General features: G+C 42.1%; 1 protein-coding gene across 18 annotated transcripts in view; it reads right to left on the bottom strand.

The window, feature by feature from the left end:
* KIF1B (kinesin family member 1B) overlaps positions 1-13,164 on the bottom strand; it is a 142,325-nt gene that overhangs the window by 27,957 nt on the left and 101,204 nt on the right. For all 18 annotated transcript variants that reach the window (XM_008167254.4, XM_065575443.1, XM_008167245.4 and 15 more), the window contains 8 exons: positions 11,298-11,416; positions 8,562-8,647; positions 8,282-8,411; positions 7,310-7,472; positions 6,465-6,555; positions 5,661-5,779; positions 4,753-4,808; positions 726-834 (listed from right to left, as the gene is read on the bottom strand). In XM_008167254.4, coding sequence (XP_008165476.2) covers positions 726-834; positions 4,753-4,808; positions 5,661-5,779; positions 6,465-6,555; positions 7,310-7,472; positions 8,282-8,411; positions 8,562-8,647; positions 11,298-11,416 — 873 coding nt within the window. The remainder of the gene's footprint in view (positions 1-725; positions 835-4,752; positions 4,809-5,660; positions 5,780-6,464; positions 6,556-7,309; positions 7,473-8,281; positions 8,412-8,561; positions 8,648-11,297; positions 11,417-13,164) is intronic.

The raw sequence follows: 13,164 nt of genomic DNA, 5'->3' as shown, positions 1-13,164 counted from the left end.
CGGGGAGCTCCCTCTATGTTGCAAGGTTAAACTCAATATAGTTCTTGTTATAACAGGTTCAAAAAAGAACTAGATACATTCATGGAGGATAAGTCCATCAATGGCGATTAGCCAGGATGGGTAGGGATGATGTCCCTAGCCTCTGTTTGCCAGAAGCTGGGAATGAGCGAGAGGGGATGGATCACTTGATGATTTCCTGTTCTGTTCATTCCTTCTGGGGCACCTGATATTGGCCACTGTCGGAAGACAGGATACTGGGCTAAATGGACCTTTAGTCTGACCCAGTATGGCAGTTCTTATATTCTTGTTGGACTGACCTCTGGAGACTGAACTCTTTAGTTAACAAAAGACCAAGCATCACATGATCTGCAGCCGTGCAAGCTCCCCCTGCTCACTGCTCTGCCAGCATACCCAGCCGCTGACCTGGAGGGATCAGGTCTAGGAGTGAGAAGGAAGGTCACTCTCCATACTTCTTCAGTCTTTGGCCACTCTGATGAGACTGCGAACAATGGGGCCAACTAATGTCAGTTGTGTTGCTGATATCTACTCACTGGGAACAGGATTGGGACCACTTTATTACACACAAAGCCAGGCATCTTACAGATGGGAATAGCCAAACGTTATAAACCTGGACTGATCTAAACCAATGACCTAGAGATGAAGGGATTCACTCCCACAAGCCATTTTCCCTCTTTATACAAAAGAAAGATAAAAGTTCAACTCACTCTCCTGTTGGCTCCAGCTCGCTGATCTCAAACCAGACAAGGAGGTCGTATTTGCTCATGCTCTGGCCCAGGTTAGTTTTGCTCATAGTGTTTAGCTTTGTGGCTGGCACTTAAAAGAATACAAAAACTGTTCACAAAAACTGCATACAGGTAATGCTATTACAGTACTTTGGTTCCACAATGTAATTTCAGTGCTGCTTATCACATGAAAGCAGTGTAATATTTCTACCTGTGTATGTGCAGGTAATATGGCAAAGACACCTGCCATCAAAAAGCCAGAAAGGAAACTTCAGTCACAGGCTTGTCTATGGAACCAAGGAGTCTCGTTTTAAATCCACAGTGCTCCCCCATCCAAGTAACTTTACAAGCAGTTAGATGACTGACTGGCAATTATGAAGCACTATTTGTTTGAGAGATTTCACTACTCCAACAAAAGAACTGAGAAAAGATTACTAAGCCCCCTACATATAAATACAAAAAAGGCTAATCCTTCCACCACCCCTCATACTGCTTAAATGGTCATGCACCAGACCCTGCAAGATAGGTGGTCATTTACCTAGTGCAGTAAGGGACATGTTTTACATAATCTGCAGAGGCTGAAACAGACCTGATCCCATTAGGCCATTAGCACCATGAAGGAAAGGGGCATTTATGGCACTTTCCCCCAAACTATTCCATGGGAAAAAGTTAGCACTTGACAGGTCACAAAGAAATAAATGAACTATAACTAGGGGAGTCTTGTGAAGACAGGCAACCTCTACAGATTCATACATAGGAGAATCCTATGCCGCCTCAAAGATCCATTTTTGGAACAGGCTAACCTAAAGTATAGTTTAGAATCATTCAAATATGGCAGGGAAGTCAGATGCTTCAGAGTGTTCTCAACACAACATCCTAACATGTAGGTCCTTTCTGACCTATACTGAGACCAGTTTTTAAAGAGTTCCAACCCATGCATGCATGGAATTCAGGGGGGTCTAGGTCTGTTCATATGTACTCCTGCATCAGTTCTGGGTCTCTGAATGAAAGGAGCAAGCCAAGATCCCAAGGATTCTTGCAGAAATTTAGGGTTGATGCACTTTCTACTGGACCTGTAGGTATTTTAGATGATTCTTGCTGTTAGTGCCTTCACTTTACTGCACACAGTAGTACACTCAGCTGGGATCGCTAACATACAGGATGTTCATGTGCACATAGGGGGATTTAACAGGAGTTATTCCTGAGAAAAAGTCCTGGAAGCCTTGGCTCCCTATATTTCAGGATTACTGGTAAATTAGTGCTTCAAGACTCACTAGCTTTGCAGGGATACCTTAACTCATAAATAGTGAATGGACAAATAGTGCTTCTAGTAACTGGTAATCACAGGAAATGGACAGGTTCTTGCAAAACTCCCGATTTCCCCTCTTTGAGGCCATGTCTACACAGCCCTGCAGTTCAAACTACAGGGGTGCAACTTGCAGTGCATACTAGCGTGCTGTGCTCTAACTATCCCATGTAGATACTGTGGATCTAAAAGGTACCTCATTTGAATTAACTTAGTCCTATTTAAACAGAACTAAGGGCTTGTTTACACTGGAAACACTACAGCTGCAACGCTTCAGTGTAAACGCTACCTATACTGATGGAAGGAGTTCTCCCAACAGCATAGATAATCCTTCTCTCTGAGAGGAAGTAGCTAGGTCAACAGAATTCTTTCATCAACCTAGTGCTGTCTATGCCAGGGGTTAGATTGGCTTACCTATGTCACTCCAGGTGTGGATTTTTCACATCGCTGAGTGACATTGCTTGGTCAATCGAACTTTTTAGCGTAGACTAGGCCTCAGTTAACACCACCTAGATACCTTTTATTTTGCACCCATAGTGTCCGCAAGGGTGAGTTACAGTGCAGCACACTAGTGCACCCTGTAATTCACCTGGCTGTAGTCTGAACTGCAGGGCTATGTAGACAAGCCCTAAGTTTACACAATTTCTGCCTACCATTTCCACTACCTCCACTTTGCCTCCCTACTCTGTTCTTGGGAGTGGACAAGGTACTTATGAGGGTTCTGTTCCACTCCGCCCTAAATACAGGAGTGTGTTCAACTCTGCAACTTTCTCCCCATTCCCTTGGTTTTAATGTTTATTTAGTTGTTTTAATTAATGCAGTCAATGTTTTCTGTAGCCTCTCAAGGCCCGATCCTACCATTTATTGAAGATAAGCCTTAATTTAGTGTTCTTTAGGTTCTCCCATTCCTGCCTCAGCCTCTCCACTTGCATAATATCTCAATTACAGCCCACTGATAGACAAAAATCCAGCTTTACAGGTGGCACTTAGTCAGTGGAGGTGCCTGTGTATGCATGCGAGATAGGTAATCTCTCTTTCAGAAGCTAAGATTTGAGTTCCGTCTACTCCTTCTTCAGATAACTGTAAATAGTTAACACAAAGGCGCAGACAGACTTTACTACAAGAATGAAAGAGGTACACAGCAGGCCAAGACTATCATGCTAGGTAGTGAGCTCCAGTGACATCACTTCTCTCCCTCATTCATACCTTAAGTAGCTGACATCACCCTCTTACACCCCCACCATGCCACCAAAACAACAGCTGCAGCTGTGCTCATAGCAGCCATGAGCTCATGACAGCTGGACTCAGAGCTGTTGATGCTAGTCAGGAGGAAGGTCAGGGACACAAACCACTGAAGCCTGAACCAAGCAGAAGAATTCAGCTGCACTAGAAAAGAAAACCTAACACACTAAGTCAGGTTTGAAAGTTTATGTGCAGGCCTGTTCTAAACATTTTCATGGGCTGGGTCAGCATGATACACATTTGGTCTACTTCAACCCAAACAGCTGGCTTGGGGGGTGGGGGGGAGGCAGGGGGAGAGAGAAGAGAATGAAGCTAGATAACATAAACAGGAAGGAGAATTTTAACAGAACCTCAAAAGAAAATACCCTCTACCCCCCAGTTTTATAACTTACTATATAATACTTTGCACCTTGCATCTAATGATCTCAAAGCACTTTACAAAGGGCAAGGGGTAAATATTCCTATTTTACAGATGGGACAACTGAGGCTAAGCAAAGTTAGGTGACAAAGTCACAATAATTTAGTGGCAGAGCTAGGATTGGCACACAAATTCAGACTCCTCATGCTCTGCTCTAGACACTAGATGTTTCTTATTCTAAATGCTTCATCACTCCACAACGACCACAGAACCCAAGGTAGTTTCTGGTACTCAGCACCACAGGGTAAAGGTGTGGACAAACTACTTTGGGGTCAAGATTAGGGGTTATTTCTACATCTACCATAGATCGAATTTGACTACTAACCATCTCTTTTGGGAACCCGCTCGCTTTGACAGCTGGGAACAGGCAGAAAAAGAAAAGGTGGCAGCTGGTCAGCCCCATCCTGGAATGTAGCCACAGCCGAGGATGCAAGCACATTGGCGTGCTCAGACAGTGTGTTCAGCACATGCACATTTACATAGCCAGACATGAGATACCTAATCAACTCAATTTTTCTCTCATGGTCTGAAAAGGGAATGGAGAAGAAAAATGGGAGTGGTGGAGATAAGCAGGTGATGGAACAAGGGAAAGGAGATAAAAAGGACAGAGGTGGGGAAAAAAAAAGAAGAGTTCAACATGCACAGTTAAATTAAAGAAAATTGAGGGATCATTTCAGCAAGGTTGGTGTAGTGCATGAAAGTGCAAGCAACGTTAGAAAAAGCAGAGCAGAGTGATTTATGGATAAGCAAATCCTCAGTTCAGTAACCACACTGAGGAGAGTGGCTGCACAGCCAGATCTAGTGTTATGTGCTGGATACTTCATAGATGCAACTCTCTCCCCCCAACTGCCCTGAGAACACTTTTGCTTTGAGATGAGATTGAACACCTGGGGAAGGAACACCACCAGCAAGGATGTTCCAGTGCCCTTTGCACTGTTCGTTCATTTTATTTCTCCGTTTCAAATGACTGCGGTTCTCAATATTTCACACCCTAGTTCTACGTGATGAGTTTACAGACATACCCAGAACATGTTTGTTCTCACCTGGCTTTGAGAGTGGCATGGGAGGTGGAAAGAATCGTCGGGATGGCTGAGGAGGGCTGCAGAGAAAGGGGAGCAGTTACTTCTGGTGTTTCCCACCTGTTTCTTACCCAGGGATCTTTGAGCACTCTACAAATAAACAGTGAGCCGCACAACCCTATGAGGCAGGTACATACAACCTCCACTCTACAAAGAAGGTAACAAGCACAGATGTGCCCAATCACACATGGGACATGTCTGGAATATACATAACCCAGGATTCCTTGCCCTGCTCCAACTAACACATACTTACCCCTTTTTCCATTCCAGCTCAATTTTGCACAGCTTTAAGCAAAGATGGATTACCTTTTAATATTTCCAACTGCCCTTTCCTTAGTCTCTGCTCAAGGGGAAACAGGAAGAGAGATGCATTTCCTGAAAATGGCTTTATGTAGGGATACAAACCCCTGCTGATTTTTCCCTTTAACACCAGCCTGTGGTTCCTCTTTGCAGCTACTGTCTCCAGCAATCCAAGCCAAACCCAGGAATCCATGCATCATCCTCTCCCCTCACACCATAGGGCAAGAAGACTAGGAAACCTTTCCCTGACTCAGAACATTTAAAGTGCTCAGCAGTCTTGGCAGGTGTGCTTCTGGAAGTCATGAGGAGTTTGAAGCAAGTTTTGTTTTGCACAGGGTTCTTTTGGCTTTAAATACGTATTCTTAACTACTGGGGGGGGCTGTCACTTGTCTAGTTAGAATTTGCTTAGGGCACACTTGGGACTAATGCTAAGTAGCAAGACTTCCATGTGAGGCATGGAATTCAGGAAGCAAAGGGATGGGGTATGTGGGGTCTACTTCCCATTCAGGATTTCTTCCTTCTGCTGAGAAGTATGAGAGGAAGGACACTTTTACTTCTGAACTGGTCAATACCTGTTGAGATCCTGTCCCTGCAGATGGAGAGGGTGCTGCTGGTAGTGCCCAAAGACTTCAAACACAATAGGCTTAGTTTTGATGTACTCCACAAAAGATTCTGTCACTTCCACAGCAATCTAGCAAAAAAGGTAAGGAAAGAGTCAGGGCAGAGATAAAATGAAAACCTTATATCTGCCAACATTAGAGTCCAGAGTTCTACAGTTCTTATCCAGTGGTTGATAGCTTGACTAGAGCCAATCACAGCAAAGGGAGACACATACCTTACTTTGTTTCAGGTGTTAAGGTTGTCAATTAACAGTTACAGGAGAAAAATCTCCCGACCTAAGCACTCGTCAGTGAAGAAAAGTAGGAAGCTACTTGTAACAAGACAGTTACACTACTTGAGAGACTTTGGAAGCCTGAACATGGCTTTTCCCATTTACACTTTCTAATCCCTGTAATGCAAACTCTAGAGCTGTTTTTATTGCACTTCCCAGTATTCTGATGGGTGAAATGGAAGCACAAGGAATTCAGAACTAAGGGAAGGGGAAAAAAAGTCATATAGCCTCTACACACACTTCCTTAAATGCTCTGTAATTTACTAATAGGCATTATGCACTACACAAAGGATTATATCACTCATTTGATCACACCCCCTCTATTGTTTATTCATCTGTACCCTCCACCCCTTTCCTGCACATGCCTCACTGAGGAGGCTGACAGGAAGGCTACAAGCATTCCCCAGCATTGAAATCAACCTAAACAGCACTGTATTATGGACACTCACTCACGCTTCATACAGGATCACTAAGCTTCACTTACATTCTGGACATGGTAAAACCCAAGCGGACTCCCCCGGCCATTGTTTTTGAGAGGTTCAGTAGAGAAAGCTTCATCGTGTCGATGTAAAAAACTAAAACCAAAACAGATCAGATTAGTGAAAACTGCTCAACTATCAGCTTCACCCCTTCGGGAAATCTGCACATCTCTGATCTGCTGGCCACCTTTTAGGCCTCAGGCTATCTTATTTGGGCAGGTTTATTCTAGAAAACTTTGGGGCTCCTTCTACTGTTTTATTGGTTTGTATGTTTGCTACCTCCCCTTCTCATCCTTATTCTTTGGAATCTAAATGGGGACAGAGCTCTCATTTGAGAGCTGCTGAATTTGCCCTAATTCCAGACCATACCATTCAAGCTGGGTGTATGCATGGAATGGTTTTAATTTTAAAGTTATACACTGGTATCATTATCTGGTATCAAATCCCATTGATTTGGACCCTATAAATGTAATAAAAATAAACCAATTTACTGGGTATTATGACTTTACACTTCTACAGCACTTTTCATTAGAGGACCTCAAAGACTTCTACAACACACCTTGGGATGCCTAGGACAAGAGGCATAGGATGTGTGGCTTTTAAAGGCTGATTCTTATCCCCTTTCTACAAAGCTTTACTCCCCGATGCTATGTTAACACCAAGCAGATGTTTGTTCAGGGCACATGATCTGAGGGCTACACAGATTTCTGACTCCCCTCCCACAGGACACTGCCACACTGACTCCTAAAAATCACTCCAGTTGTCTCCATTTGCCCAGTATCTAGTGTCAGCTACTCCTCTTCACTGCACAAGTCTTCCCCACCCTGTACTACCAAGGAGAGATTCTTACTTGAACTGACAGAAGATATCTGCATATTCCGGGAGGATGCCACTGGCCTGCAGCACTGTCACACGGAAGGTGAACACACTACCCAGTTTCAGGTGGTCGCCAACCTCCTCGGTAAACCCTTCCATCACCATCTTCCCATCCAACAAAGTGCCTGACTTCAGGTCTTAATGAGACACAAAGACCTCCCGTGAAATATTCAGATTTACTACATCTACAGATACTCGACCCAGCAAAGGTGGGATTTAATCCCCCACCCCCAAACACCTGCTCTCCAGTAGTTTATCTACAAAAGGATTTTTCAGAGCCTTAATTCACAATACATGCAGCTTCATTAATGGTATCACTGATAAAAGCGGTAGGGTAGTCAAGGCTCAAGTGTTGTTCCAAAAAGTGTCTAACAACTCAGAGCAGGGTTAGGTGACAGTGGTAAAAGTGCCTGGGTTCTTCTGAACCATGTCTACACTATAGTCACCACCAAGGCTACCACCTACCAAGCTGCACCTGAAAAATTAATGATAAAATCCTGGTGTAGACAAGAGACAGTAATCTCAACAAAGTGCAGAGTTCACTGGTAGCACAATGTGGGGACAGTGCGGGTTTAACAGAGTTCTCTTCTCACCCAAAGTGGGGATACTAGAATTGCAAGAGAGGGGTGCACAGTAATTACCAGTTAGATATTAGCATAAATAAAGAGGCAGGCAACTTCTGAAACCTTCTAGTGACTGACAATGATCAAAAACTCTGAACAGCTGCAACCTAAAAGCTTCTTCTGTGTGCTACATCGTAGTTAATATTTTGTAAATCAAAACTCTCACAAGGAAGCAGGTCACCATTATGTACCCCTGGTACTTTAAGGACAATATTCCTTCACCTGTAGCACACTTCTGAATTAAGACCCAAAGCCCCTTTTCATAAAGAATCAGAATAGCCCCATATTTGTCCCCTCAAATCCCAGAAGCTGTGCCCACTTACCCAGGTCGTTCATTCTGTTAATTTCTTCTGGGGGAGTGATGATCTCTGAACTCTGACCTTGCCCTTCCACAATTCTCAGTTCTTCTAGTGACAGTCCAGAATGAGTCATTGCAACTGAAGAAAAGTCACTCTGAGGAACATAAGACAAGGGCTGCAGATGAGAGCCCTGTAACTTCCGATTTGCCCTCTATACTTTTTAACCCACCCTAACCGATCAGTATCTAGAACAAGACATTGTCCTCTCTTCACAAACCTCTCCATCCCAATTAATGTTTCTTACCTTATTAAAGTATTCATCATCAAAAGAAATTTTAGCTGTGCCAGATTGCCGAATGCCAGATCCATAATCTGGGGCTTCTTCATCCGCTAGAAAGGCAAAGAAAATAGAATATTGGAAACAAATTCAAATGGCAAGAGTGACTCGATGGGATACTAGTCTCCCAAGTGGTGGATACCCCATCACTTGGGTCATTTAAACGTGAACAAGTTGCTAGATAAAATACTGTAGAGAACTACCTAGCACTGGCTTTTGGGAAGGGAATGGAGAAGACCAGCAAAACAGGTTAATGCTACCCATAAGATTCAAAGTTAATATGCTGGAGTTTAAGAATTCATGGATTAAAACTTTATATCTATATTTACTGTTTAATTGCTTGTTTCTAAATAGGTTACATCCAAAATGAATGGGCAAAAGTGTACAACATGATGAGTGAAAAGACCAACAATCAGAGATGAGAACGTCTTAGAGATTTTTCCAACTGGAAACATGTGAAACATTAAATATAACCCTAACCAGGAAGGGCCCATGGCTTGATTAGCAGAGAACAGGTTTTCAATTCCTGTCCCCACCCTAGTTCCAATGCAACCACTGACCTGTGTCACACCTCAAGATCCTTATCTACAGAGGATTTTTGCTACACAGTGAAGAATAATGAAGGTAGTTTACACCCATTTTAATTTCTTTACCTTATTCATCTAGATAGTCATGCCCAGTTCACTAGGGGTAATAGCTTTATAACCCTTTCCTTCCAATGACACAAAGTGTACATTAATGACAGTATGGCCATGACAAAACACCCAATACAAGAAGAAGCTTTACAGAAAGGGGTAAAAATCAATCCAAGGCTTTTTACAGCAAGTTTAGTAATTATGAACATTGCCAGATTCGTTAGCAATCCCTAGGACCATCAAGGATTATGGTCTTTCAAGAAATGATAAGCAGCCAGATTTACAGTCCTGAAAACTAAAATCCTCTACCCACAGTGTGAGCACCCACAATGGCACAGCTTCAATGTGCCATATCGATCCAGAAGAACTCTCAAAGCAAGAGACTACTTCAGTCTCTATGGCCCATTCAGCCCCGTCTCTGCTGAGACTGCCAATGAGAGGAGGGATGCCCAAATAGTGCTGAGGTATTTTCTAATAGGAGACATACTTACAGAAGTGATCCCAAAATTAAGAAAGCCATCTTGAAATATCATTGACTAAATAAAGCCATGACATATTTCAAAGATGTTGCAAAATCAATTTGTAATAGCCATGGTTTGCTCTTTCATACCATCCATTTGACTTTAGGTATTAAAGTGTCAATGCTAAGGGAAGCAAACCAGGCTAGAAATAAAACTTTTGAATGTATTCAAATGTTTCATCTGTCATTTGAGCCTCAGCCAGAGTGAATCCCACAGCCTCAGTGTCTGAGACTTGATCACATGTTCCCATGGAGAATAAGACCTACAGCGTTGTCTTCCAATACAAGAGACAACGGTTGGAAGTTAGCCATTGCTAGAAAGGGCAGATAAATTACAAGAAGTATCTGAGCTCTCATCAGGATGAATGGTGCATGGTCAAATACCAGGGACAAACCTTGACTAGTTCATTTCAGTGTGGAAAAAAGGACACAATGCCACCAACTGGTTGGCAGATCAAAGAGCTAGTTAAAGGAAATTTATTACCTCCTCCTCTTTCTCAAAATCAGCAAAGAGAAGGGTCAGCTTAGCTAGATAATTCTCCCCCCCCACCTTTAAATCAAGTTTCCCCCCAAAAGAAATAGGGATTTTTGTCCTTACCCAGCAGCCCCAACTAGTCAAACCAACAGTCTCCCATGCAAAATTGAACAGGGTGAGGCTAGCGTGTAGTTCTATACAATACCTGCTATAAGGGTAAGGGAAACCACCCTAGGAGGAGGGAGAAACAAAAAACCCTCAGCCACTATACAAGGACAGAGGTTCACTCTTTTCTTTGTATGCTGAGGGACTCTGATCTGGCCTATGAATAACTGATGAATCAATGCTAACTCTACTCTTCTCCAATCCCTAGAGGTGCCTGTACCCATAGAGAGGAGAATATAATATAAAGATGGTAGAGCACTTTGTATGTGAGTTATAAAGACAGGAAAGACTGAAAAGTCAGGATGAATATATGGTACGTAATGAAGTAAAGGTTTCATGGGTGTTTATTTGGGACAAGCACATGAGATTCAAGACGTTAGAGTCACAAGCAAGTTCTGTGGGTCATCCAAAAATAGTGCCATTCAAGCCTTTATACTCTCACACACAGTCACATGCACCATCACTTATGTTTATGCCATACTGTAGAGGAAAGGCATTTTTTAAAAAGTGTTTTGAAATATGTATTTCCTCCCCGCACCCCCAATCTCTACACCTCGGGTTGTCTTAGTTACCACATAAAAATCTCAGAGTGGTAGACAGTGAACATTTCAAAACCTCTAAAAGAGAGATGATACATTTTCTGCAAATTAACTGATCAAATTAGCTAGTCGGCCTTAGCCAAATGCTTTATCTCACTGGAAAAAATACAACCCTGGTTTTCTAATGTGACAGAGTAAGTGTCCTGGGAGGCTTGCAAGTACCAGACCTTAAAGCTGGTCCACAACTGAATGCAGCAAAAAAGCCAACATTTTGAAGCCAGCCCCTCCCCCCCCTTTTTTTTTTTTAAATACAGCTGTTCAAAAAACCACTCAGGCTTGAACTGCAAGAGCACTCCCAGAGTATCTTACCTGCTATTGCTTGCACTGCCACGCGCAGAAATCCTCGAACCTCCCCCTTCTCACTGACAACTGCCACTCTGTGGATAAGGGGCACTGGGTATAGTAGATTGCTCAGGTATACGAATGCCCTGGTAACAGGAGTGAAAAACAACATCAGAACACCGCTTGTAGAGAGCACTTTGTATTTGATTGGTTGACAGGACACAAACGCCTTCATACAGCCTAGTGTCTGCAGTTCTGCTATAACACATTATCTAGTACTGTGGACTGCTATTTTCACATTGCCCTTACAGAGCTCCTGTAGCATTTTCAAGCTAAACTGTGTGAACATAGAGACACTTTAAACCAGAGCTGACTGGAGCCAACACGCCTACATTAGTGAGTTATAAAGTATATAGAGGAGACATTTAAGATGGCTGGCTTATGAAAGATGACTTGATGCAATACAGTTGTAAACAGCATTGTTAGAAAGACATTAAAAACTCAAGAGGCTCTACTGCAGACAAAGCATCATTAGGAACTTTCCATCCTGTGATTGTAGTTTAAAGATAATTAGAGATGACAAAAGGAAAGTGACTGTTTAGCAATCTAACAAATGTTTAACTTGAATGCAGACAAGCATTTAAAACAGATTTTTGACTAAGCATTTTCTCTCCTCTATGCATATTTTATAATACACTATATATGTGAAGTAATTATCAAAATTCCCCAATTATAAACCATCTTTCAGGCTTCTAAGAAGGGGAGCGACAGTATTCTCTACAGATGAGTAGTTTGGAATATATTAAATTTCCCACTCCCATATAACAAACCACCATGAAATTCTAGAGCAACAGTCCAAAACACTGCAGCTTACAACAGAGAGAATGCAGCGTTTTGGGCCAGTACTGGAAAATATTACAATACGTATTAGAACTGAAAATTTTAACACCAAGTAGGGTGTGTGTGTGTGTGTGTGTCTCTCTCTCTCTCTTATTTTGGATTAGTAGTTTGACGAATTTATTGTTCACAACTTTCAAATTATACGTTAAACAAAGTACGCTTTATACTTTCAGTTATATTAGAAAGCTCATTTTTTTCTTTTAAATGGCAGAACTTAACATTGTAAAGGTCTCTTAAAATGGCAAGTTTAAGTGTGGAAAGAGTACCCCCAATCAAAGTAAGTATCTAAATGCAGAGAAGCCTAAAAGATCAGTCTATGGATAGTTCTCAACAAGGAAGGCAGGATAAGGGGTTTTAATGAGTTGAGAAAGATAGTATTAGGAGAGGTTTCAGAATTCAATGGAAGAATGCAGGGAGGGTATGTAATACTCCCAGCTACAATTTCCTTATAATTTATTAACTAGAAGTCTACATGATAACTGTTTCATTCAGATGGTTCTAGCTGAGCTGACAGTGAGTTATACTAGAGCACTGACCACGTTTTTAGCTGGATTTCCTTTCACATACTCAGTTTTCCCCTTGGTCTTTATATCCAGTACAATTTCAGACGTACATGGTGTTCACCAGACACAGGAAAACAGATGAAAACAGAGATGTGAACTCAGTGCCTTGTGACCCATAGTCAAGAACCCAAGTTACAGAAAATAAGAGGCCATTCCTCCCTGGGCCTCACCTCCTCAACAAGTTTTTTTTTTTTTTTTTTTTTTAAATGAGGAGAGGGGTAGGCATTTGTCAATTACAAACTAAAAGGACTAAAATAATTCTGCTAAAATAAAGCGATGACAAAATGCAGTACAGAAGAGAAGGATTAATAAAGCTGCAAGAGCAAAAAAAAAAGATATGGAGAAATAATATACAACAAAAACAACCACAACTCAGCACATGAATAAATAAAATTAGGATCTACTTCCTTTTCAGTCTGCTCCAAAGTGAG

The sequence above is a fragment of the Chrysemys picta genome, chromosome 21 (genome assembly GCF_011386835.1).
Source record: "Chrysemys picta bellii isolate R12L10 chromosome 21, ASM1138683v2, whole genome shotgun sequence".
Lineage (NCBI taxonomy): Eukaryota > Metazoa > Chordata > Testudines > Emydidae > Chrysemys > Chrysemys picta.
The sequence above is the reverse complement of the archived record's forward strand: the minus strand, read 5'-3'. Positions and strand labels throughout refer to the sequence as shown.